Source organism: Lonchura striata, chromosome 10 (genome assembly GCF_046129695.1).
Source record: "Lonchura striata isolate bLonStr1 chromosome 10, bLonStr1.mat, whole genome shotgun sequence".
Lineage (NCBI taxonomy): Eukaryota > Metazoa > Chordata > Aves > Passeriformes > Estrildidae > Lonchura > Lonchura striata.
This window is the reverse complement of record NC_134612.1, coordinates 12,264,632-12,292,331: the sequence shown is the minus strand read 5'-3', so window position 1 is coordinate 12,292,331 and position 27,700 is coordinate 12,264,632. Positions and strand designations below refer to the sequence as shown.

Sequence of the window (27,700 nt, the reverse complement as noted above, 5' to 3'; positions counted from 1 at the left end):
ATAAGGATATACTTTACTATTATGTGGTATTTATCTAAAACTCTTCTTAGGTATTAAGATGGTGGCCTTCAAGTATCAGAAATTGGGAATAACTGAAGAATTTTTAAGTTTTGTGGACATACTCAAGACATTCAGGATTTTTCCTAATTCCATACTTGCTAAATTTAAGTTTCCCATCTTCTTTAAGGTTCAGTTCTATAGTGATGTACTTTCTAATTACACTGACTTTCCTCAGTGTAAATATGCTCATAATTTCTTTTCTTAGAATAAGGCAAGATGCTACTGCTTCTCTCATCCTGCTATGGAAGGTCACGAGCACTGGATTTAAGCAGTGTTCACTTATTGATGGCAGAAGTGTCACTCTTCTCCAGGCACTGGGTGGACTTGTGCTTTCTGAAGAGATGCTTGCATTGGGAAACAACTACTTTATTGGTGAGTAACATGCTGACTTTCTGTCCATCACCTCTAGGTGACAGCTGATGGTTTACTCAGCATTTAGGGGAACAAAGGACTAATTCCTGTAAGTGCTGAAAGATGAATATCCCTAATGGGATATTGGGACCATGTTTCAGACATTGGTTCATTCAAACCAGACAAGAGCTACTCTAAATTCTTACAGAGTTAGCACCATTCACTTTAAATCTACATGGTCATTTTTTTCTGATACCTTGAGTTGATGCAAGTTATTTTATATGTTCTATTTTAATAAGGTTTTGGCAAATGCTGCAGTATATAATTGAATGCTTGAGATGTTTCTTTGTCAGGGATTGTGTCATTGGATGCTTTGTGAAGAAGCTTAAACCTGTAGACAGGAAAATTGAAAAAATACATTACAAGATCAGATTTCCTATTATATTTTAACAGTGTTTAATTGCACTTTTTTTTTTTATGTTGTCTCTGTGAATATGGAACCTTAGAAAGATACTATTTGTTTTACTCAGCAATTAAATGTTAAGCATCTTTGTGGAAGGAATATAATGAAAATAGCCTGATATATTATTTTTAAGGGTATGGGAAATAACAGATTTAAAGCTACATTTTTGCATAGACACAATAGACTTAATTAAATTGAGATTTCTGGGCAGATGTTTTATTATACCAATGTCATGAAACCAGAATCATTGTAATAAAAGCACTTATTGTTATCTGCTTGAAATGCTGTATATTCTTAAAAGGAATTATAAACTGCCACAATTGTTATTTGAAAACCTACCATGCTAATAAATGTAAAATTAAAAGCATTCTGATATAGAAACACTGGGAAAAATTCCAAATGTGTAGCTAATACAGAAAATCCCCAAATACAGTAGTACCTTGTTCTCTCCTTTTTCAGTTATCATTTTCCAAAGACACTGCTCAAAGGCTGTTAGTAGAATAATTTGATTCTTATCATCAGTGGTTTCCTTTAGTGATGTTTATTTCCTTCAAATAATTTTCCACTTTCTTTTAATATTATTATTCCTTCTAAGATACTTAGTTTTAGGCTTTTTTTTTTTCCATTTTAATCTTGTTTTGCATTTAATTTATCAGAGTTAAAGCCTTCCTCTCATGTCTCTGGAATAAATTTTTGCATTGGAGTTTTGGTAGTTAATGTATGATAAAAGTATCCTGGAGACAGGATAATTGGTAGCTTTTTTGCAGTGGTGAAAATGCCTAAAGGCACAGCTTGGTCTGATCTCCTGGGCAGAGGGCCCAAGTTGCTTTATGAGAGCTCCACTTGACTGTACAAGCCATACAGCATAGGTTATTGATTTAGATAACTAAAAGATGCATTGTGTTAGTCTTTCATAGTTTGTATTGTCCTACTCATCTCTATAGCTGAATTTCTGTCACTGGGATTCTTTGAATTTTTTATTGTGTGCTGTGTAACATGAGGTGAAAATGTACCTTTTCCTAGATGAATATAACAGGAGGTTGAATTGACAGAAATGGCTTACTTCATGCAGTACAAGTATTCTGATACCTCTTGCTTTACTTCCATGTGGCTTTCAATACTTTGTTTATTCTTTTTGATTTCCTGATAGTGAAATTCTTTGTAAAATTTTCCAGCTGCTGAAACTAAGCCATGAATTTTTCAGTTTAAGAAAGAGCCTCTGAATTTCCTTCTATGTTGTATGGAAATATTCTGCTTACTTCCCATCATCTTTTTTTGTCCAATGAAGTGTAGGTCTTGGGCGTAAAACTTAAAAAGTAGCTCAGTTACTTGGCGTGAAAATGAATTTTATCTTCACTCAACTGAAATTCATAATTCTGGCAAAGCTTATAGGAAAATAATTTGATCCTTCAGATTTGATCCTGATGTGTAGAAGAGGTCTGTCAATTTGATGTGCCTTGCAAGTTTTTAATAATTTAGCTTTCAATAAGTCATTTGAACAAAGTTTTTCTTTTAGACAAATTTCCATGTTTCTTGATAGACATGAAAAGCTTATTCTAAGGCACAATAAGTTAAAGTGGGTGATTTTTATATTAAAAAAACCAACAATGTTGCCAGTGTTTTTGTTGATGTTATTTAAGCTAGAATGGTATGAGGAGGCCACAAGATGCTGTAGGTTTCTGTAAGCAGGGTCACACAGTAAAGCTGTGGAACATGTCAGTTGATACATTTACTTTATATAATTTCCTCCTCCTTCCCCCACTCTTTTTCTGTTTATTCAACTGTGATTTTAAAGGTTACTTCTCTTAATTGGTGCATTTTGTACAAAGGCATTTTTTTAATCTTGTAAAAAATTTCTGATTAGAACTACAAAAGAAAAATGAGGAAGATATGAGTGGGGTTTTTTGGTTTGACTTTTGTGTGTGTGTGTGTCTCTTTTTGATCTACATCCTTTTTGAGTCATTTCTCACCCTGTTCCTTCCAAGTTTTGTTACTCAGCAAGGTACTTTAATTGCCTTTTGTAACTCTTTCTGAATAAGTTATTTATGTCAAAGATAAAACATTTAGGGAAATATTATTTGTTTTTTGTTACTTGTGATGACACAAGTTTAAAGTTGTTTATACAAGATTGAAAAGACTCAAAAGTCAGCAGTAATGTGCTGATTTGCTGATCATGTGGTTCGGGGCACAGTGTCTAGAGGTTGGGAAGAATGCTGTTTTTGAGATCTAAAAATAGACCCTGTCAGCACAGAGCTGTTCACCCCAGAGACAGTACCTGCACTGTGTGAGAATGAAGGGGAGAGTGTAGCACAGCTCAGCCAAAAGAGCACTCTGTGTTCTTTAATGGGGTTTTGAAATGGCTGCTGCAGCTGCAGTCTCTTGCAGTGCAGGGCCAGTGATGGTGCTGGGGTTATGCAGCAGGATTATGTGGTTTAATTACAGCACTGACCTGGCTGTGGCCACCAGAATACTGGCTTGGGTGTTCTGTAACATGTTCCTTCCATGTTTTGCTCAGAGGATTTTCAAAGAGTTTCTCTGTAAGATTTGCTACTACGCATGTGCCAGTCTTCTAAAACAACTTGTTTTATTAGAGAGTGTACTTATTAGCCAGTGGGGAAAAACCCCCGTATGGCTCAGGCTTTGAAGTGGGTTGTGTGGATCAGGAGTAGGATGGAGCACACGGCCCCTGCTGAGGTGCTGGTGGCTCTCGATGCCAGGTGACTGCTACCAGACGTGGCCATGGGGTGGTTGGTCTGTAGGACAAGCCAGGTGAGCGGTTCCTCTCTGCTCGCAGTTTGCAGCAACAATGCTTCTTTTGAAACCAAGGTTTAAAAAAAAGGTGTTTAATTGACGGCATTTCTGAACAGGAAATGTTTTTATTATCTGTTCTGTGGAGTGCTGTGGGTGGGCATCAAGATTGGCCAAAGAGACAGTGAAAAAGAGAAGCAGGAGGGATTTAATAGTGTCTTTAAGTAAGAGATGGAAATGAAGGGTTCAACATTAAAAACATAATTGAAGTAAAAGGCAGGCTCTCCATCAATTAGACTTATAGATTTGTACTCTTTGTCCCAATGTTCTTTGAAGTTAATAACTAATTCCTACATAAACTATTTATGATATTTATAAAATGTCTCATCAGTATTTGTTTTATTTCTGGATCTTTATATATTCATGCTAACAGTAATGGTAATAGAACATTTTAAAATTAGTTAACTGCAAAACTTTACATTGTTAGAGTCACACACCTATTCATCATTGCAATATATCTTGAAAAAATTGAAATCGGATAAAATACTTTTTGCAAATCTGAAAAAGTGAGATAAGAGTTCCCTGATGCACCGTCAGTTGGTGGAGGAGTCTTTCAGAATGCTCTCATGAATGCTAATATTACAGCTCAGGATCTCTGGGGTGAGTTGAAAGTGCTGCTTGTTATGTGTTTTGGGGGAAATCTAAACTACCCAGCATTGTGCAGTTCTCTCTTTCAGGGAATAATATACTGGATTTTGGAACATGTATGTATTTTTCTATACTAGATTGTTGGAAATGCAGAAGATTTACTGAATTGATTAAATAATAGGTGTTTTGAGAAAAAAATGATGCATTAAGATTTTTCTTTAAAAAATAAAAAAGGCCTTTGAAGGACATTATCAGCTTGCATGGCATGTCCTACAAAAATCCTTTGATTTGTTGCATGCATTTCTTTTATCCAAGCATGCTATCACATTCTGACTGAGAACTGGAACATTAATTTTGAGAACATAGGTTACTGCAAAAACCAAATCCAATGTGGAATAAAAGCATTAAAATATTTTTTTTTATGCTTGCATTTTAGAAGTTTTACAGTGATTGTATGCCATCTGCTTCTGCATGAGTCAGTCAATTTACCCTGGTGCTAAATTAATATACCTGTTTACTCTGGCAACGGTTCTGTGCTTCAGGTGTATCCAAAGGTACACCTGTGGCTGGCAGACTTGCAGTCAGGCAGGTCTAATTTCACACAGGTTCCAGTCTGCATGGAAAACTGGTATATATACACACACCTGTGTGGCTGTACAGAGAGCAGAACATATTTAACAGTCCAATTAACAGCTAGGACACAAAACAACCACAGCTGCTTTTTAATGAATTTGGAGATGGAGCAATAATTCATGGAATCATAGAATATGCTGAGTTGGAAGGGATCATTCAGTCCATCAGGATCATCCAACTCCTGGTCCTGCACCAGGCAGCCAAAGAAACCCACCCTCGGCCTGACAGTGTTGTCCAAACTCTTCTTGAACTCTGTCAGTTTTGGTGCTGTGACCACTGCTCTGGGGAAACACTGGATGATAAATCTTTAACTAATATCTGACCTAAGCATACCCTGACACAGCTTCATGCCATTTTTGCTTTTCATATCAATACAAAACTGCATATTATATGATTATTGTATGATTATTATTTAGTTTTAAGAAGGGTTTATATGGAGGTTTTGGGCATGATGTAGAAGGCGGAGCTGGCACTGCCAACTTTGTGTGCAATTAACCTATTTCTTTTCTTTCTCCTAACAACATTAAAAAAATGAAGTTATGTTTTCAGATTTTCATCATGGCTGTTAGGATATTATTTCTGTTGAAAAAAGTTCTGATTATCAGCTTTCATGATAAAATGTTGCAAAAATTGCTCTTCTGCCTGACTGTGCCCAGAGCTGAAGCAGTAATTATGGGAGCTCCTTCAGAAAAATAGTAAAACAAACATCTGGGCATTAGTATTTTGCCTCCACTTCCCCATAGTTAATATGATAGAAAATTCGTATATAATTGTAAAAATTGCTTGAAACTAAATAGCTTGAAACTACTTTTCTAGACTTGGTCCTTTATTTAGCACTTCCATGGTGCTGCTTAAACAGCTGCTTAAAAGTAAAGATGCTGCTTAAAAAGCAGCTTTCATGAGATATTGCTACATTAGCTTTTTATCTTATTGTCTGCTTATAAAATCGAAGGAAGATATTCATAAACAAAATTGCTATTTCTCAGATAAGACCTTGCAGATAATAAGGTAGAAATTTTAACATTTAATATGATTTAATATTTTTATCTGAACAGAAAATAAGTCCTCCAGCACAACCTTTAAATTGTAATGCTTATTTTCACCACAGCAAACAGAAACTGACGTAGACTTGTCAGTTGATGTTGCTTGGCATGTCATCTGGTTTTCTCCAAGATGCCCAGCCTTTTAGATCAATACAATATAATTAGATGCTTTAAACTATAATTATCAAGTATTTAAAAAATATTTCCTTAAATAAAATTGGTAGCTGTACAAACTCACTTGAAAATAGGTGCTCTAGCATCTTTGTGGTGAGATGAAGAGTGCTGATGCCATTCAAATGCCAACACCTCTAAGGCAGCTTGCTTGAATTCCACAAAACTTTCTGATGTTTGGCTTAAAAAGGAAAATTAATGCTTGGCTTCTGAAGCACAAAATATCTGCTGCTTTTTAATAAGTGTGGGAGCCATATGGTTCTATGTCAGGAAGGATAATATTTTCCAATCCAAAATGCTGTCCTACCTTTCAAATGCAACAAAGTATTTTCTTTTCTAACTCCGCTCTGAGTAGTTATTTACTCTTCTGTTGTTCTTTGATTATTCAAAGAGTTTCCCTGCAAGACCTTATCATGCATTAAGGAGTAGTCACCAGCAATACTTATGCAGCTATATTGAATAGGCAAAATGAAGCAGAATAAAAATTACTATGTGAAAGAAAAATAAGTGATATTTTGAAACAAGTTAGTCTTTTCTAACTCTTTTTGTCTGGCAACAGAATTTCAGATTAGGAAGCAAATTGTAGCTGGGGCTTTGAGATGTTGTGTTTTTTGTTATTACAGGCCTCTAAAACATGCACACATTTCTGTCTAAAGAAAGCAGTTTACTGCATCTTGAAATTGTTTTCACTTAAGCAAAAAATTAAATAGGACAATTTTATTTCATAATAGGAGATGTGCGAATTGAATTCACAGAAAGCCACATAATCAAGTTACTCTAGCTTTAACAAGTTGCCATGTCTCAGCTGAGCATCTGTGTGAGCTCCCAGTCTATGGCATATTGCAGTCATTTGACTTAACCCTCTTTCACTCTGGGCCTAATTAAATCTCCGTGCCCTGCACATGCCGTGGTGACATGTGCGTGTCCTGTCCGTGTGCGTGACTCTTCTGCTTTTTGTGCAAGGCAGCCTCGCTGGGGGAGTTGGTGACAACTGCTCCCGTTAGTGGGGCTCTCCATTTTGAGTGTGTAATTTGCCTGGAAGGGCCCTATTGTCTGCAGATTTGAGCATTGTGCTCAACAGAACATTTCCCTGGGGTTCTGGGCACAAGAGCTAACCTTGCAGAAAATGGCCTTTTCGTAAGCAATAGCAGCAGCAGCAAAGTGAGAACTGCAAGAAAAGCGTAGTGAAGTGTTAATTTCAATGATTTCTTTTAAAAGATGGCCTTTCAGCATTCAGCTGAAATCCACATCTTTCTGAGGAATGCTGTTGGCCTATATAAGAAAGGCCTATACTTACCTTTATAAGTATGATAAAATAAATATCCTGTCCTTTATGGAGTTGCATGTACCTTGTCTCACATGTAAGTAGATGTAAACATCAGACTAGTTACTATTTTCATACATTGTATTATGTTTTAAGCTAGCATTTAATTAATTTTTAGTCTTTAGAGTAATCTTTAATTAATCAGTAAATTATTCAAAATTAATTTATATTCTCTGCTATTTCTAGCAAGTAGCAGTGAGAAATTATTTTTCTAGTCTGTCTTTTGGAGGTTCATCTACTCAAATTTGTAATGTTTGGTGAAATACCTTTTGTTTCTTTAATTTCAAGGTTCCTCTTCAAATATGAATTCTGTGACCAATTCACAATCAAGATCAAGCTATTTATTTTAAGTTGATCACATGGTTGTTTGCATAATAAAATCTTGGACAGACTGCTTAACCTGATCCATGGAATACAGATACCATTGCATAACTGGTATCTTGTGCAGTGTACCAGTGTGAGACACATTTTAATAATGTTTGTAAAATGCATTGATATCTTCAGCTAGTAGTGTAACATACTGTAATGTGTATTTAAAAGTAGGGTAGCCACTAATAGAACCTCTCAGTTGAACCAGTCAACAGATACAGCCTAGCCAACCTTGCCATCCCATCTTCTGCAACTCCCCTCAGTGCAGTCCCAGCTACACCACACATAACTACTTTTGAGAAGTGTGGAATCAGAGCTTCTAGTGGTCTACATTTGGACCCAAAATAGTTCTGTGCCAGCTTGGCAACTTGACTGAAATGCTGACAAATAAAGATATATTGGGAAATTGTGATGCAGGAAATCTTTCAGGCAGTCTTGTCACCCTTTGCTGGACTTTCACCATTACTTTGGACCATAAGCAGAGTCCTTGAATCTGTGAGAGAAGGGCACACTCAGCTACTGCCACAGCTCTTTAATAAGCTGAATGCAAATAGATTTGTAAGAGTAAATGTACTTCTGCAAGCTGACTGTTTAATACTTCTGTCATGGGGCTTGGTCCAGTCAAGTTATTAAGTGGGATAATTGTTTAAGTAACAGTGAAATTCAGAAATTTACATTTGTTATAGAGGAAATGTAGTGGAACATGGGACTTTGCTATGCTAAGTGAATTCAACTGGTTTGCTCAGTTCATAAATATATTTTTACAACCAGTCCTGCAAAACTGAGCTCCAGCTTGAAAGGCAAGCTTGTGTGATGTTTCTCCCCAAAGTTTTGGTAATAATTTCCTGACACCCAAATTTTTCTTTCTCTTATACCAGTGTAACACTATGATTGTAAATCTACCTCTGGTAGAACTGTAGGATTTTTACTGAGGATGTAACTTGAGCAGCAGCACTCTTACCTTTTAATAGTCATGCCTGAGAAGAAAGTGTGTTTTTGATTGTAGGAGCCAAGGCTGTTTCCATTGTTGGTAGCAAAGGAAGAAGGCATATCCATCTAAAACTGACTGTGACTATGAATGCAATTTGGAGAAGACTATGTGATGAGAAGGTTTTCAGTCACCTCCCAGGAAAAATTCTTTAAATTACTCTTTCACATGAGCTTGTGAAAAATAAAATATTTGAAACAGTTCTTGAACTGATTCTCATTAGAATCAATATATACTTTCAAAAGCAGTATCTGACCAAGGCTTCTGTGAATAAAGCACAGTAAGCACGCTGCTCTATATAGAATTTGGGAGAGTTGTGCCACCTATAAATAGTGCTGTTTGTGGACAAAATGGCAATTTTTCTATTGCAGCTGTATTTTTGTATCCCCAGATGCTATGTTGCCTAGCAGCATCGTTAGAGAGTGATCTCAGATGTTCTCTATGGTGCTGATGGCACTGATGTACTGCATCAAAGATTGCAAATGGCATTGATTACCTGTTTCTCACTTGTGGTTTTCTTATGTATGATAATCATCCTGAGGCAAACTAAGAAAGGATTCCTGACCCATTTTTCTCGTATTCTGTAGAACAGTATTGGTGTCAGGGTCCTGAGGGGATTGGTAGGCCTTAATGACCCTAAGTATTAGTGTCATGGAAAGGGGGGTAAATGTTTGTCCATTTGTAAATCAAAAGCAGGCCTCTAGTACTTTAACATGTGAAGGTAAGTTTTCAGAATTGAGTACATCATGAGAACATCTTGTCATGCTTTTTCATTTGTTAGGCCTCTAAAATTAGTTGAACATGACTTGTATGAACAAGAGAAGGATTGAGCTTGTTTAAATTTGCTAGATGGAAAATTATTTGAGATTGTGATATACAGTGCCTTAACAGAGGGAAATTGATTCATATAGTTAAATTTCCATCTTCATGCTTAGATCCAAAAAGGCACTGAAGCATGGTGTTGATTAGTATAGACCTCAGTTTTCATTGTAATTTTCATGGTACTGAATGTTAGCTATATCATATAATATATGGACATGAAATAGTCTTTGGATAAAATTTGGACATCAAACATAGGAGGAATACCTAGAATTCATTTTTTTTTCTTTTCTTCTGGTGGGTACTGTAATGAAAATATAGTTCTCTCTTTCCTAACTTCCTTTTTTTCAAGTATTATACTCTACACTTTGGGTTAATTCTATGACTTTCCGTCATCTGTAGATGAACTATCAGATACACTTATGTAGCTTCTATCCTGGACCAGTAAGGTTTATAAAGGATGTTCATTATGCTCTGATAACAGCAGTGTTTTTTCTAGAAGCTGAAATCTGATCTGGAAGTATCACAGCTTCACTATGTTACTGCATGACAAGAACTGAAAATATGGTGAAGGCACACCAAGTACTGACTACTGCTTTGATCCTGAAGGACTGATATGATCTGTTTTTCTTCCATTTAAGTATATCCCATTTTCCAAATAATGAATAGCTGACTGTACAGTACATGAGGAATGGCATGGAGAATCTACATCACCTTATTCTGGGGCCCTTTTTAGTTTTCCTACCATCTTGACTTACCAATGCCCTTGGTGCAAAACCTGCTTGCTGTGTAGGGGAGCTGTAAGCACTTAGTGTCTTTGAGAACTTCACTGCTTTGCAAAATGTTGAAGTTGGCTACTGACCCCAAAAGCTTTTGGTGTGGGAAAGTGTTGAGAGAGAAAAAGAGAACAGATGGAAACTGATAGACATCCCACTGCTGTCTCATTTCCTTGGGAAACCAGGCTAAAAATAAGTTGAAAAGTTGAGGACTGATACTTCGTTGTGAGTGCCCAATCCTGCCTTGGCAGTCATTCTCAGTCATCCAAGAAACCTGTAGGTTAACTCAAAGATCTACTCTTCTGTGAACTGGAACAAAAAGGATATAATCTACTGTTTCAACCAGAGGTGGATATCTTTGGAATGAATGTATTCATTGTGTAGAATTCAGAGAGATACATTTGAGCCAAATGCAAAAGGTGTTGGTGTGTGCCAGAGCACGTGGGGTGCATACCAAGAGTTAGTGAATGATTTCCAGTGAGGTGCTTTGCCTTTTGCTAACATTGTATGCAATAGGATAACCTTCGTGGTGGTCTGTTAACTTCAGTCTTCCCTATTTTGGCTGCCCACTATGGACCATCCCACTGACCTCAGACTGTTGTGCTTAGAAGGAAGGTTTTGCTCAGGAATGGGGCTTGTGGGGGAAGCAAGTAATTTAGGTAGTCTAGAAACCATACACTCAATTAATCTGAATGGCATGATATGAACTTCTGAAAGTATCTGGACATAGTGATGACACCTGTCATTTAGTTTGACTTTATTCCTTATTTTTCATTCTTAACTTTCTTGATGTGAGTGAAATAGGAGCACCCATACCTCATGCTCCTAGACATATGTGTGAGGAATTGCCAGTGTGGAAGGAGCTGTAGTATGTTTTACCATGATTTCTGCCAAGGAAATTGTGCAGGCATTTCCCAGACTATCAAATGTGTGTGCAAAAAGCTTGAAAATGCCTCCTCTGCAATCTAAGTGACTACTCATATCACATTATGATTTATTAGGCTTGAGGATTGTTTCCATAATATTACTGTAAATAACTCAACTCTGAATTCTGCAACTAAAAATGTTTTGATGTCATTATGTTTTAACTGGCTTTAGAAAACCAGCAAGCTTGAACTGAACAAAATTACCTTTTGGAATAAACTGCTGTAATATTTTTCTCCAGACCTGAGATGAAAGAAGCTGTAAATATGGTTCCAAAATTATTCTCCCATTTAGAAGTTAAAAATAGAACTTAAAACTCACTCTAGTTCAGTTGCTGTTATGGGAATTGGGGAAAGAATTAATTGAAGTGCTATGACCTGAGTTAAGCAGGGTGTTATATTTAGATGGTCAGACAAGCTTCTTTTAGCCTTAAAACCTAGAGATCTTAGAATATTATATGCAACTTCCGTAAAGTGAAAATAAATACCTATGTTTGTATTTTTCTCATATTTACAAATTAGGTGAGATAATTAGAAATTGCAAGAAAATGTGTGGCATTCCAGAGAGAATAATGACTTTTTCAGTGGTTTGCCTAAGGGCTTTTGATACCAAAATAGTAACAAGATTCAAAGTACAAAGAAGGTTGATTTAATATTTCTTTAGGGAACTGTCCTGAAGAATATGTAACAATCTCCTTCAGACAAGGAAATGTGAACCCAAAGACATTTTCTAAATACCACATTCTTCCAAGCATTCACATATAATTGCATGACTGCCAGTGACAATCGTATTCAATTGTTAAAGAAAAATTCTGGCTGCATCTTTGAACAGATGGGTAAAAATGGGGTATGTATTGAGGCCAGGATAAATTGGCTTGCTTTGAAGAGGTCATCAGATTACAATAATCTTCACTAGCCAAAGCAGACCATTAGGCATCTGGAACTATACCCAATACATGTGTTTATTTTTTTTTTTTTTAATCTGATCTTTTAGAACATTCAGCTAACTTGTAGAGGCTGTAGTCAAGCCAATGATGTCTATGTAGGACATAAGATTTTCCTGTTTGTAGATAGGGTTTAGGGATCATAGACAACTAATAGCTGAAGGAAAGCAGTGTTTTAAAAAGTGAAATCTAAAAATAAAAAACAAAGAATGCAAGTCTTCCACATGATTTTGTGGAATTTGTAGAATTAGTCATGCTTGACACTTTCATATGCAAAATGTAAGTAATGCTTAGCAGCTGTTCTGAAAGAGAATTTACTTGAAATTCTGTTTCATGAAACTTTTGTTTGTTCCTGTCCATTAAAAATATTTTTGTTTTACTTTTTTTTCCCCTCCTGACTAAATGCTATGCTATCTCCAGTCTATAATGGAAGAAAGCTGAAGTGCATATTTGAAGCTCCTTAGAGATTCAGGCAGTAAATGGATTTTGCAATTTGAAGTGGAAAATGGAAGAAAAAACATTTTATGTCATACACTGCGTCTATTTAGTGTTGTTCTTTTTAAAATTAAGGATTTTTGTTTTAAAAAAACCATCAATTTTTGCTTAAATTGTCTTTATATTTTCTAAAGAAAAGGGGAACCACAGAATGGTTGTGTGCCTGCAACGTTCCATTCTGGTACAGTCTTAGACCCTTTAGAATCTACCTACATGGAGAATAGTGAAGTTAATGGTTGGACAGTCTATGGAAGGATCTTTGGTGGCTTTTTTGGTATAAATTCTGCATACAGTATGTACACTATACCACACCCATGTTTTTGTGTCAGTTCACATTTATTTTCCCCAAACAAAACAATTAATTGATGCTACACATGGAAGGGCTGTGTTCTAATTCAGTGTGCTGGAACAAGGCAGTCCAAGCACAAGTACAGGAGCAGGGCCTGTGTATTTTGACATGAGCTCTGACTTTATCCCATCTGTCCTGGACTGTGTGCCCCATTTTGTCTTTCCTGTTGTCCTTTTTTTATTTTTCAGATAAATCTGTTAGGAATATGTGTGTTAGTGATGTTATGCTCTGGTATGTTTGAATAGCTACCAACCACAATTTGTTTCCTTCCATGCAATTATAGATGCTATCCAGAGATTCATGAATCTTCCTGTTCCTTGTCCAGTGTTCCTAATTCCATGTTTAGTTCATCTTTACCTGCTGTATCAGCTTATAGAGATATCAGAAATTTAATATAACTTGTATTGCAAATACACAAAGAAATGCTGTCAAGTGATATACGTATATTATTATAAACTTCATAGAAAACAGAACAAATAGGTCTCCTCATCTTTTACCATTGTAAGGAATCTGGGTGCTTTTAGCTCTGAAAGTAACTTTTATGAATTCATTTAAACATATTTCTCCACATTATTTTCATGTTTCTTGTAATTAAGAAATTAAAGAAATATATTTTTTAACTTTTCAAAAAGTAGCAGGCAAAAGCATTTAATTTTTAAAACCTAAAAAATGCAGGTTTGAGCTCTGGAAGGAGATCTGTTTCATCATCCTGTCTTCCTTTTTTTAAATCAATATAATGAGGTTTGTCTCCAAAATGTATTTCAATTTGTATTTACATGCCTTTCATTCAGAGAGGTGTGTATTAAGTATGAGCAATTTTGTTCTTAGTTGGCAGTTTATTTCAAAACAGTTTTATTTGTTTATCTAGCTGCAGAGCATTAACAGTATCAGCCTAATTTGTCATATAACAAGAATATTTTCCTTTTTTTTTTTGTTTCAGGTTTTTTGAATGATTCAGTTACCAAGTGCATTGTGGCTCTACGCTTGACTGTGGTGGTGAAAGTGAGCACCTGCATGCCTGTGGGGAGCCATGCAGACAACTTCCCTTGTTCAGGGAAAGGGAAATGCATCACCAAGCCAGACGAGGTAAGGTCAACTTACCAAGACATTCCTGTAATGTGGCATTTCCATGATAATTGAAACACAGGGAAATTGCCCTTGGTGTTTATACCTTGCAGCTGTGTAACAGCTGTGTCAAAAGCCCACAGGTGTTACTAAGTACCAATATTTATCTGCTATACCTGAAAATCAAGCACTTGAAGTAAGAAAATAACAGAAATGAGATGCAAAGATTCACGCTCTGCCCTGGCAATAAAAACAGTGGTTCAAATCAGGTGTACTGCATCTTACAGTCACTGTAGAAGGAAGTTTCTCTAAGGTAAGACCACAGCGTGGGCACTTGGGGGATCTCCAATCTCCAGCCCAGTGTGCTGAGATTTGTTAAGTTCTCAACCTTGTCATAGGTTTTGGGTTTAGCTTTAACCTAGTGCTTCTCTTTCCACATCTTAATAATTGCTTACTCAGAATAGACTGACCAGTGCAATGGAGTTACTTGACCACAATTATGAGAAGAAGCAAAATGGAGTAATTTGGTAGTGGTTGCAAGGTTTCCTATACAGCTTTGTCCTTTACATAACGCTGCACTGGGGGATTACAATGGCAATTCCACTGGACATCAGGGATTTTGTGTGATCTAGCAACATAAGAAAATAAGAACCAAATCTGTCAAATTTGCAGTCTGTATTCTGCTTTAACAAAACCAGACTGGGCTTTTGTGATTTAGATACTGTATACTCAGTTACCTTCTATACATGTTATTTTTTAGTTCATGGATTAAAAGTAATTTACAGCAGAAATATACACAGTTAATTTTTGGTTTTATTATTATTCATTTGAGAGATAAAAGCAGTAGTAAGTGTTGAGTAAATATTAACAGCTGTGAGCCTGCTCTGAGCACAAAAAATTTGGCATATTGAGTGAATTCACTTGTAGTTCATCTGCTACCATTTTCTGATTTAAATTCTCAATAAGCATGTTTGATAGAAAATGGTGTTTTGAATTGTAACAACAATAATTAAATTGCCAGAGTAATCTATACATACGTGGCAGTACTAACATCTGGAATAATTATCTGTTTTATTTCTCAAAAATGAATTTGTAAAATGCTTGAGGTAATGTGTGAACATAATTATTGCAACATGAATTTAGAAATAAATGCTGCTTTACTATACCAGCTGGCTGGTATCCAAATAAATTATTCATTCAGATTCAGCATTCTATTTCATAGTCCAGTTTAGTTTTTGTGCTTTACTGTATTTATCATATTCATTTTATAAATTCAGTATTTTGAATTTGACTTACATAAATAATATGTTCAAGTTTACTGTGCATAACAGCATATAAAAATATTCTTTTCCCCTTCTTTGTCAATTTGAGAGTTGTAGCTTTTAATAGATTGCCTAATTTAATATATTTTTGTGTTTTGTCCAGTTTTATGACACTAATTTCTTTCTCTTGTTGTATGTGATGTTCCAAAATAAAAATAAGCTGTTTCCTATATCTATGCAGAAGAATGAATCCTTTTCTGTATTAAGGGAAAAGCATATATGGCCTCTAATAATTATCCACATGTTATTAGTCTTATAAGATGTAGCAAATAAAGTAAAATTTTCTATAAAAAAGACAGATTTGCTTCACAGCAAGAAAGAGAAGCAATTATTTAACTCAAAAAAAAAAAAAAAGATAAACCAGTATCTGTATGTTCCAACCTGTATTCTTGACATTGGAGGGCTTTGCATGTTAAAATCAGAACTGTGAGTGATGAGAGAGCCTTGCCTCATGCACATGCAGGCTTGCTGTTTTCCCTGGCAAGTGAATGGAAAAAATTAGGATTGTTCATCTCTTTCCACTATTCCTTCTCTGAACCTAACAGCCAGAAATTTTATTAAGGCAGCGTTTTTGGTATAACATGCACTAGGCTGTAGTTGACCAAAGCCCTGTGGCTGAAGCTGTGGTACACACAAACCATGTCAAAATCCACTTCTGAAGAGTATCTAGCAATTATTGGCAGTCAGAGATCAAGAATTAGCAGGAGTCTCAATATGTCTAAATATAATATATATATAAAAATCATGTAAATATATTAATACGACCAATAAAGATATTTATCTATCTTCAAACAAAATTTTAACTTCAGAAATGCAATTGCTGCTATATTTGCTGTCACAAACTGCTCCTGAGTTTTCTAGAACTTGAATAAATGAGGAATGCTCCCAATGATCCTCTCAAATGCCATGAAACCTGTACCAGGTGCCTGCTGGGCTGGGATAGCTTGTAGAACATCAAATACAGTGACCAAAATGAAGTTAATTTCTATCCAGCCTCCTACTCCAGGGGGAATCAAAATGTCATGTTGTCTTTTTGTCTGTCCTGTGTTGCTAAATCTGTGAGCTTTCTGTGTTCTTTAGTCTATTAGGTGCATCAGAGAATTTCAGATAGGAAACAAGCATAAGATAAAACTAGAAGGACATATTTCATTAAGTAGAATGTTTTTTGCTATTGTTTAACTGAAATAATGTGAGATGTGCTCTAAAATATCTTGGTGATTTCCCTAATGATGGAGCCAGTGGCTGCCAAAATTTCATGCTTGACATGACAACCATTGTGTCTGTTTCCCACAATGCACTTCTTTTTGCAGAATGTAAACTTCAATTTTTTTAAAATGCACCCTTTGAAATTTGCTGTTTGTTTTTATCCATAATTCATTCTGGTTTTGTACAATCTAGTCTTGCAGGATGCAAAGCAACTTCTTAGAAGAATGCATAAAAGGCCCAATGCCATGAGCGAGCTCAGAGCTCTGCTGGCTGTAGTAATTGCTTCCAGTGCCAAGAAGATTAATGGCTGTCTTTGGGCTTTTATGTACTTCATAGTTTTATTTCAAATCTTGTAGAATGTAAAAGAATGTAGGAACACATCTGCTTATTGGGAAATTTAAATGTAGTTAACAATCTGCAGTGATATAAGCACAGGAAGTTACTGTTATGTATAGAGTGCATCTAACTATACACAAATGAATTCTGGTCTAACCTGGGAGTCTTGGCCAGTTTTTACTAATTTCTTGCTGATCTACAACTTGTCTTATACTCAGCTAGATGCTTTTGTAGAGTGTGGTTATAAAAAGCAAAGTTCTAATGCAAAGTTTTGTTTTCAATTATTGTTGCTTTTGAATGGAAGATAAAATTCATCACTTTGAGTGAAGTTCTGTGCAGTGAGGGGTGCTGAGCTCAAGTGATGCCTTTTCCTTCCTTTGTATGAACTTTGTACCTTTTTTGCTGCCATGCTTACCACTTGTCCACCAGGGAAACAAGGGAAACAAGAAGTATAGCACGGCTCTTGGCATCATCACAATGTAAATAACCACTCTCACATTCGTCTACTCTCCTTTACACCAGGATGAGTTAACAGTTAGCAGTTAATGGAAGAGAAAAGGTTTGATGTTGACCCAAAGGGGAGAGATTTGTCTGGTGTGAATTTCTGAGTTCATGTAAGATTTTGAAGTGAACTTGGGCCATCCATTGATTGTGAGTGCCACAATTTTGCTGACATAAGAGGTTGTTTCTTTCACAGATTGCTCTGTTCCATAACTTTGGCTCTCCCATAAAAAATATAGATGGGCTGGCTGTGTAAATATGAATTTTTATTGCTAGATTTAGAACCCATGAGATTTACACAAAAATATCTGGCCTCTACCTGCACAGAGAAGTAATATATTGAATTGAATAGCAATGCTTTCCATGTCTTCTGTGTGGCTGGAAGCTCTGGGATAGATCAATTTGATAATAATCTGTAAAAAGGCAGATTATAAAACCCCTCATATATACCTGAAGGTATGCTGTCCTGCATATGGACTTATTTTCCTAAGTACTGTATGCTCTGAAGTATGTAATTATCATGCAATATTTTACTCAAATATTATAGTAACTCACACTGAGTTATAATAAATACTGAAAGTCTTTCTCAGTAAGAGAGAGTAGACATTAGTTTTGTTCTGGTCATCGTAACTTCTTTGCCATTGTAAAAAAAAGATTTATTACTCTCGTAACTAGAATAGCAAAAAAGTACTATATTCCAGCTATATTTATAATACGGTAAAGGTTGGATAATAGCAAATTATTTTTAAAATGTATTTTATTGCCATCCAAAATTATATATTTGCAATTAAATAAAATACACAGTTGATCTCTTGATTGATGGTAGATAATTTTGGAGTTCTTACTGTGATTAATTCTAGCATATTGGCAGTGTAGAGCTGCTTCTTGACTCAGTTTTGCTCAAATATAATAGTACATTTTATCTATTCAGGAAAAAAAAAGTAGTATCACTTGGGGTAAGTGATGTTACCCTGAACTTCTGAGATGCTGACAAGTTATTCTGTGGAGAACTGTTACCTATCATTAAATATTTCAGATTGAAGTGTTAAAATGCTTTTATTTTGCAGCTTTCAAACCCCATTTTTTAAAGTACTCTCTATTGTAAATTGACCCCTATATCAAACCCTTGGATAAAACTCTAAAGATAGTTATTGTGCTATGTGAGCATAATAATTTTGATTCTGTCTTTCCTTTCTGTTGAACTACAGCCTTGTTTGGAAACCTGTCATTGGTGATGTGTGAGATACTCAGAGCTGTTTTGTGAACAGGCTGGGGTAAATTCCAGAACATGTGTAGCCTGTACACTTAAGAAGGGCTTCTGGTACTCCTGATAAATAACATAGCATTGGTTTTGAGTTTTGAAGATATATAATGTTTTATCCTTGCGGAACTCTGACAGTGGGATGTTTGTAAGGAAGAGTGAAATCGGGAGTTTACTGAGTGAAGTTTTTTATTTAGGTGAAGATGATTATTTTCTACTTAAGTCACAGCTGTTTATTCATATGAAGCAAAACCAAGCAAAAAGAGAAGCCCCCATCTCTTTGTTTCTAGTTCCATGCAGGTTCTGCACTTTGCATTCCAATGTTTGTGCGTGGGACAGCTGCGTTCCAGCGCAAGGTCTGGCTTTGGAATGGATGAGAGTGAGTGATGTTGCCATCTAGTGTTTGATGAACAAAGATTCAGATGTCATCTAAATGCCTACCACAGAGGAGAGAGCTTTCCTTGCTTCTTTTCTTGGAGACTTCCTTGGCAATCTTAGTCACCTAAAGAGTTTTAAAATCTGATTTGAATTATTTTATTACCAACAGAAATGTGCCATATCATGCCTTCTGTAGGTACTTTAAACCTTTAAGAGGTGTAGAGGTCTTGATTTGTATTAAGCAGCAAAGTTTGGAAAAGGTAATGAACACACTCAGAAGAAGACATATTTTAACAGAATTGAAAGGGAGTGTTACTGCTGAAGTACCACTCTGGGTGCCTGTAATGTCAAGAGTGCATATCTGTAGTAGGATTTTGTTGCAGTAAATCTGCACATTATGGATTCTGACAGTTACTTCAGCCTATAAGTCTAATTTCTGGAATGGAAGAAAAATATATAATGATTTAGATATTATGGATATGATCCCAGACTCCTTGTCTAGATAAAATGACCCAACAACATTAAAAATTTGAGCTGAAGAATTGGTGCAGGTTTAGTATTTCAAGGAATAACTTTTTTCAGTTGATGTATTTGTGGCAACTACTGTTATGAACAGGAAAACCAAACCATCTTTGTTTAGAAGTGTATTAAATTAAAACATCATCTTTGAAAATTGATTGTGAAGTACATTTCCTCTTTGTTTTTAGGCAATGTTTTTTTGCGAGTGTGAAGATGCATATAAGGGTTCCCTGTGTGAAGAATTTGATGCCTGTCAGAGCCAACCTTGCCAGAACAATGCAACCTGCACTGATGTAGCACAAAAACATGACAGGAACAATTTCACCTGCAGCTGCCTGCCTGGTAGGTTTTGAATTCTTGAATAATGCAGCTTTGCTTGACATTCGGTGCATCTCTGTTTGCAGAGCAGTGAGCTGTGCAATTTCTGATACCAGAACAGACAGAAAATGCAACAACAGCATAAGGGCAGTGGAAGGTTCTTCGCTGGTGAAAAATGCCATTGGAAGCACATGTCTGAACCTTAACCCTGTGATGGAATTAATCATAACTAGTGGAACTTTGCCTACTGAAAACACAGGAGCAAAATTTAGTTTATATCAGCTTTTTCTTTATCAGGTTTATTTTTTTCAGAAGTGCTCAGTGACTACCACACATAAGCTTAGGTTTAGCTTTTTTGTTTTTTCTAATAATTCTTCTTTTTTTTTTTTTTAATATCAAATGTCTAATGGCATTCAAATGGTTCAGTCATTAAGTTCAGTGTTTTTTGTTTCTACCCATAATTATTGTATCCACCAAAAAGTATGTCCACACACTAAAAAACAGTCTGGAAAACTAACTGTTGTAATTTAACTTTGAATTTCTAAAAAATATTAATTCCATATGAAAAAATATTAAAGAAAAATTGTAGGTAAGAGTTTAATTACCCTATATGTCTCCATATGCAAATTTCAGAAACTTTTATATGTGAACATGATCATGTTTCCCAAATTCTGATAGAAGGAAATGTTGCAAAGTTAAATATCAGCACAAAATGTAGAGGTGTAATGATTCCTAGAGTGTATCTCACCAAAAAAACTGCTTTTTTTCCCCTGTTCTCTGGTGATTGTTCAGTACCTCTGCATTTCTAGTCTCTGCAATATATTTGGGATGCCATTCCTGAATCATATTCTCTTTCAGATGGACAAAACATGCACTATAGGTGGTAATAAGATAGGACATATTTAGTTTTATAAATATGTCAGAAAATATTATCTCTGAGTTTCCCTGCAAGCTGTTATGACAATTGCAGGAAGACCAATTCTTGTATCAAGATTCAGAGCAGCATAATCATTTCAGCCTTCATATCACATTCTTTTGGATACATGCTGAATTCCAGGATAATTTTGAACCTTCACAAACTTGGTAACAGTTCAAAAATGGAAGAATGTTTAAATGACTTAAGCACATTCAATATTATGTTACAATCTATAAAAATAATCAGCTGAATGTGCAAACAAATAAAGCTGTGAAGCCTGTAGATGAAAGAAGTCAGTGGATGCAGTCTTCTATAATACTTCATTGTTGCTCTTGTAAAATTTATGTGAATTTGAGGCCAGTTAGAATTACAGAAAATCACTAGCTTTCCAGAGTGAAGCTGAGATCCCTCCCTCTGAGTCTTCAACCCAGTCAAGGGGACGTGCCACATGAGACCACATTTCTGGCTTTCAACCTCATTTTTTCCCTCCAGTTTAGGTGATTTAAGATAATAATTTAACAAGAAACTGCAGTTTCTTTTTCCAGGTTTTGCATTGTAGAGAGTAGTTTTGTAACTTAGCTCTCTATAGCATATAGAAGTGGAAGGTACAGAGAAAGTCTTACAGGTATTTTTTTGTAGTAGTGCTGTAGCAGCTCTAAAAATCTGTGTTGACAGCTATTTTATGGGGACATAATAAATTTAAACAGGTATGGGTCTTACTGTGCACAAAAAACATACCAATTTTGATTACATTAATAATTATATAATAAAACCATGGGTGTTCCCCCCCGCCCCCAGTTGTTTAATTTGGGGGGCTTTCCCCTTCTTTCTCCTTTTCTTCCCCTTCATCAGCTAAATCCTGTTTATGTATGTTCTCTGTCTCACTTGGGGTCTTTCCCTTCTATACCTGTTCATAGCAGTGCTCATCTGGGCATAGCTTACTAGCCTTTAACACCAGCCATTTGGTTAAATATGCTCATTATGGAAGATATTATTTTTTTGTGGGGTTCCTTTTAAAAAGATAAGTTGTCCCTGGGTGTAGCAAGTAGTTTTTTCTTCAGTCATGCATCCAAGATATTTTCTTGGAAGTAATTAAAAATTAGAAAAGGGAAATGTGTGGTATTTGTTACAAAATTTAGGTATGGATTGTACTTTAAGTTTGTTCATTTTTTGAGGATGTGTTACAGACATCAGACATATGGAACAAAGCAAACTTATGGTCAAATAGTACAGTACACACAATCTGTAGCTTGTGAACTTATAGAAGCTTATTTGGAAGAGTTTGCAACTGTGCTGAGCAGTTCTTCACAGCTCCCACTTAAAATAAACACTCTTCTTGAAGCCCAGAAGTAGGAGCAAATGACAGTCATTCAGCATATGCACAAATAATTCATAGTGTTAAGTTCTGTTTAAAGCCTTGATAAAGATAATTGACTTGGGATTCAAGTTGCATTTGAAAACCATATGAAAATGGCTTTATTTTTTTGGTTATATGAGTACCAATGAGGACCCAATATCTATTGCCAATTCACTAGTGATGTCAGAATATTGCTGTCAGTGAAATACAGCAGATGTAGTCTCTAGAGTTCTGCTGGGTTTGTATGCTTCTCCCATGAAGTATACATTGTAATTAGAAATCTCATTTTGTAACAAATGAGAGTCTGTCCTGAATTCTGTTGCTTATACTGGTTAATTTGATTCAAGAAGAGTAATGGTATTATTTGGATGGCTGAACAGTGTGTTTAGTGGTAAACTCTTGTTTTTGCTCCATCTTCTGAATATTGTGAGCTGTTTTGTAGGTTACACAGGAGAGCTGTGCCAGTCAGAGATTGATCATTGCATCCAGCAGCCATGCCAGAATGGAGGGACCTGCTCATCCCACCTCAACGGATTCAGCTGTCAGTGCCCAGAAGGTAACAGCAAATACCTTTCTAGTACCTCATACAACGTGCTGGTTTTCCTCTGAATTTTCACTGATGATAATGGCAAATTTGAGAAGACTCAGGGTGTGATCTGATTTTTATGTTGTCCACTAAATGTGTGAAAAAAAGATGTCTCCCTTGTAGTATTTGCACTTTTCTGCACGTGGGCTAGTTGGCTAAAATGTGTGTAAAAGTAATAACTAAAGGAATTATTTCAATCCTCCAAAATTTTTAATTAATTCTCCTTTCCATTTGGATATACTCCTTTCTTGACATGAAAGCTTCTCACTGATTTTCACTTGTAAATGTGAAACAAGGACACCCCAATGCCAGAGCATTCTTTCATAACACTGTGCTGACTGTAATGGCAGATCCCTAAATTGCACATGAAAAAATTATCATGAGTGGAAGTTTTCAATTATGAAACCTTCTATTAGTTATTTATAATTAAGATTGGAACTTCGAACTAATTATACTTCTATCTTTCCTTGATCTGTGGATGTTGGTTTTGTTCTGCCAGTACTTTAATGCTTGCTCTAAGGGTGCAAGTCTTTGATAACTGCTCTGGTAATACTTACATGCTTAACAATGAAGATAATCTGTAGTTTCTTCAGGCTGATTCCTTGCTTTTCTAGAGTGCTATGCTTTAACATTTAACTGCTGTGTTGAAACACAGACTGACATATTGACAGCCATGCAGATCCTGCATGTGGAAAATTTTTGGAAATTTTTTCTCTTATAAATAGTAGTGAAATTCAGGAGAAAAAACATTAGATGTTAGACTTGGCCTATAATTTACTTGTTATTTCCCAAAGAAATCTGTTCAAGAATCTTTAAGGAAGAAGTGCAGGCAATGATCTTTCCAATAGTGTTGGGAAGAGCAGCTACTGGGATTTTTGGTTGTTTTATGCCTGCCATACATGTTTCTGTGCATGGCTCATTAATTGCTCGTTCCTGGTGGCCTGTTAATGAATATGCTGATCACAGCTCAGCTCCTCTCCTGCTGCCCCCAGGGCAGGGTCTCTGCTGGGCTGGGAGCCCTGCAGGGCTGTGCCAGGTGCTGTGGCTACGGCCGCGCCATTCTTACATCTTTTGAGGTGTTATCCTTCCACAGAGGCATAATTTGGGAGCTCTTGTTTGGATTTTAATCTCTGAAGAGATTCAGTAATTGTTGTAAATACAACAGTGTAGTTAATTGAAAATTGCGAACGCAGTAACTTGCAAATTTGCCTGCTAACCCCCAATTTTCTAATTTAAGTGAGGTCTCTTGCTCTGTTGCTATTCTGTTCTGCTTAATAGTAATTACTTGTTGAAAAAGGCTTTTCTTTCTGTAGTGCTAATTCAGCACAGTGGGGAAAGGTAACCAAGGAACTTATGTTTGTGTAGGAACTACTGTCTGCAGATATAATGTGGCTTGGAAAAGGATAAGAAAATGTGGCAACTATCACACAAGGTAAAAAAAAAGATGGCAGATAAAGGAATGAGATGGAAACAATGAAGAATGGTGAGATCTGTTGCTCATGAAAAAGTACATAATTGACAGAAGGCCAGATCTGAGGCCCTGAAAAAGGAGCCTCAGATGTGAACAATTCATGATGACTCTTTAGACAATTTTAATGTCTTAAGAGTCCTTTAGTAAAGAAAATTTCATTATGCTTACAGGTTCCATTTTCTGTGGGATGCACTGTAGGTTTTAATATCCAAAATACAGTAGAAGATAAACTCTTATATGAAGTTGTTGAATCACCTGTAAAGAGAAACTTGGATTTTGTATTTGAATTTGTAGTGAAGAAGCTTAAGCAATACTGAAGACTTCTAGACATTGTAAAACCCTTCACATAGTAAACATGCCAACCTGAAAATGCATATTTGAAATTTATATTCAGAATCACTCCATCCTTTCCACTCTTAAATATCTCCTCTCATTTTCTTCCACCTATTGTAGTGCATAACAGACTACTGTATTGACAGTAACATTAATAGATTTTATTTAAACTGCTTGGGGTACTGATCATCTGTTTACAAATTTGGTTCCTCCATTATCTTTAAGCTTCTGAGAAGTTTTGTGTATTTCCAAAAGACCCTGAAGTGGAACTATATACAAATAATAATTAGAAATGTAAAAAAACCCTGCTTGGTATAAATAAATGTCATTACATTAAATTAATAAACCTATTATTAAATCAATATAGGTTTTAAATATGTTGAAGCAAGTTATCCTTGTTTATGTAGTTACCAAATTCACAGAAATCTTTGTTGAAAATTAAAATAAAAAAAAATCCCAACCTTAAGGAAATTGCCTGATCCTGTGGTGAGGAAATGTGTTCCTTCCAGACACAATTTTTGTAAAATTAGATAGAATGAAAGGCCTGGTACTTGAAGGTACTTCACCCTTTGTAAATTTTGCACATATGATAATATTAAAATAATCTAGTAGTGGACTATGGTTTAGAACAAAGCCATACAGTAATGAGCAAAGTGCAGATCAGTTATAATAAAGAAATAAACTTTTGTTGCAAGATGTTTCTGAAGTTCTTTTCCATGCAAATTTGATGTCCTGATGAAAAGTACAGATTAACTGTCTTATTGTTACAGGAAAATATTAATCTTTGATAAAAATAGCTTGCAGTCAGCTGGCCAACCCCATCAAACTGGCCTGGGTTCTTGGGCTGTTCCTACATGTTTTATGTGGAGGTCACCAGCTTGGACAGAAGGGGCAGAGATATTTTAATTTGGTTTATTATATGTTTGAAAAATGGTCATCAGCAATAATGGATATCAGTCATCCTCTAGAATAAAAGAAGACAGAGCAAAAACAATGCTATGATAAAGAGTTGAACATATATAGATTACTTGAAATTCACATTTTGCATTGATTTTATTTTACTTTTGACAGTTTGATTTGAGTAGCTGCAGGGAACTACTGCTGGCAACACACTGAGCAAAAGTGTCCTGAAATATCTGCAGGCATTTCTGAAAATACTGGAAAGCAATAAATTTATGAATGCTCTTATAATGACTTCTGTGGTTTAGAAAATAGAGTTTGACAGCTATAGAAGATGCTAAGTTGTGATTCATATGTGTTGATTTGCAATAGCAGCTAGAAAATGCACATTGTCACCATGAATGTTAATTGACTGGGAGAACAGAAATTATTTACCGAGACTTAGAATAGTTTAAGTTTCAAGGTTTTCACTATTTTCTTTGCTTCATTGTTCATGTAAAAGCCTTTTTCTCTAGTACATCTTGCAGATGTCATCCTAAATTCTTCAGGTTTATATAGAATAAACCCATTTACAATCTTGATCACAGGAAACTGGGTCACACAGCTGTTACATGTGGAAGATTTCCCAAGGTTACTGGTGATCAGAATGCAGAATTTTTCATATTACCATAAGAGAGTTTAATTTACCTGAAGAACATTTTGTTGTTAATTAAAATTTTTATGGCTGTTTAGCTTCTGGTACTTTTGACTAATCTAATGTTTTTACCTGGCACTTTCCCAAATTGCTCTTATTTTTAATAGACTTCTCCTTAATGCTTGAATGGGTTTAGCCTCTATTCATCTTTATCCAGAAAGACTTAGCTAGAGTGAATTTCAATCAAAGTCTTACAGTGTTTTAATGATCCTTTGATCCTTCTGATTAGTAACTTTTTCTCTTTACAGAATTCTGATGACATACCATTTATTTCCTCACAAGACAAATTTCTACAGGGAAAATAATAAATTGCTTGTATTTCTTTTAGTGCTTATCCCTGCATTTAGAAGTTAAAAGTTTTGTAATCCTGAGCCCTCACAATTCACAGACCTAATCTTTCACATACTTGTGATTCTTGGAATTGAGTCTAATGTCTAATGTAACATTCAGACAGTCAGTTGTTTTACAGGCTGTATAAAAGGCAGTTCTGCAGTGTCTTCAGAAAATGTTTGACTTTCTTGACTTGCACATGGCTCTTTTGCTTTCAGTAGCCAAATAATTAGAATCCCACTGTGATGAGAAATTTGGCTTTTATTTGTAGCTTTTCTGTTTCTGAAATCATATTTCTGATCTCGCTTCTATCACATCCTTGGAGGTCTGTAGCAATTTACAAAGCATATCACCTAACTTAAGACTGCTATACTTCTTGACAGCTGGCCAAATTACTATCCATGTAAGCACAGACATTGTGCTGTGGGTTTTACCAGTATAAATATCTTCTATTCCTGCCTTTCCTCTTTACCTTCTGTGTTATTCCTTGGTAAATTTTGTATCCAGTTCTTTCAAATTACCTCTAGACTTTGCATTTCAGTCATGTCCCTTTTATGCCAGCAATGACCTACATTCAGGGTTTGGGTCCATGTTAGCTGGCTGAAGAGCAGTTCAGGAGATATTTTTCTGCAGATAAACAATGATTTTTTTTGTCTGGAATTTGATTCTGTTTCAGTCAATACACCTCTGAATTTGATATTTGTAGTTATTACTTGCATTATTTGCTTCCAATAATTGGACTGGTATGGATTTAAACAGAATGAAATGACAGGATAATAGATATCCATATTTTCTGCTTTGAGTATTTTCAGATATTTGACTCATGCTTGAGATTTGAACTTCCAGAATCACCTAAACGCATTTCACAGTGCAGTCAAAGATAGCACAAGGGCAACATGTTTTGGTGTATTTTAAACCTGCATATGTTCTTGAAGTGCTTTGTCACTTGAAACATTAGCCATCTGCCAGTAACCTCCTCTTTGGAGGGAAGATTACTGCAAAGGTTGTATTAGTGTCGTTGTGTGACCTCAGATCTCCTTAAACCTTTTTAATCTGGTTTCAGAGTTGCTTGATAGATTTCACTGGACTCACTGGCTGATCTC

General features: G+C 35.7%; 1 protein-coding gene across 1 annotated transcript in view; it reads left to right on the top strand.

Annotated features, from left to right (window-relative positions):
* DNER (delta/notch like EGF repeat containing) overlaps positions 1-27,700 on the top strand; it is a 110,567-nt gene that overhangs the window by 61,474 nt on the left and 21,393 nt on the right. Inside the window, exons 4-7 of the mRNA XM_021536795.3 lie at positions 266-432; positions 14,045-14,190; positions 19,881-20,034; positions 22,726-22,839. Of these exons, the coding sequence (XP_021392470.1) occupies positions 266-432; positions 14,045-14,190; positions 19,881-20,034; positions 22,726-22,839 (581 nt within the window). The remainder of the gene's footprint in view (positions 1-265; positions 433-14,044; positions 14,191-19,880; positions 20,035-22,725; positions 22,840-27,700) is intronic.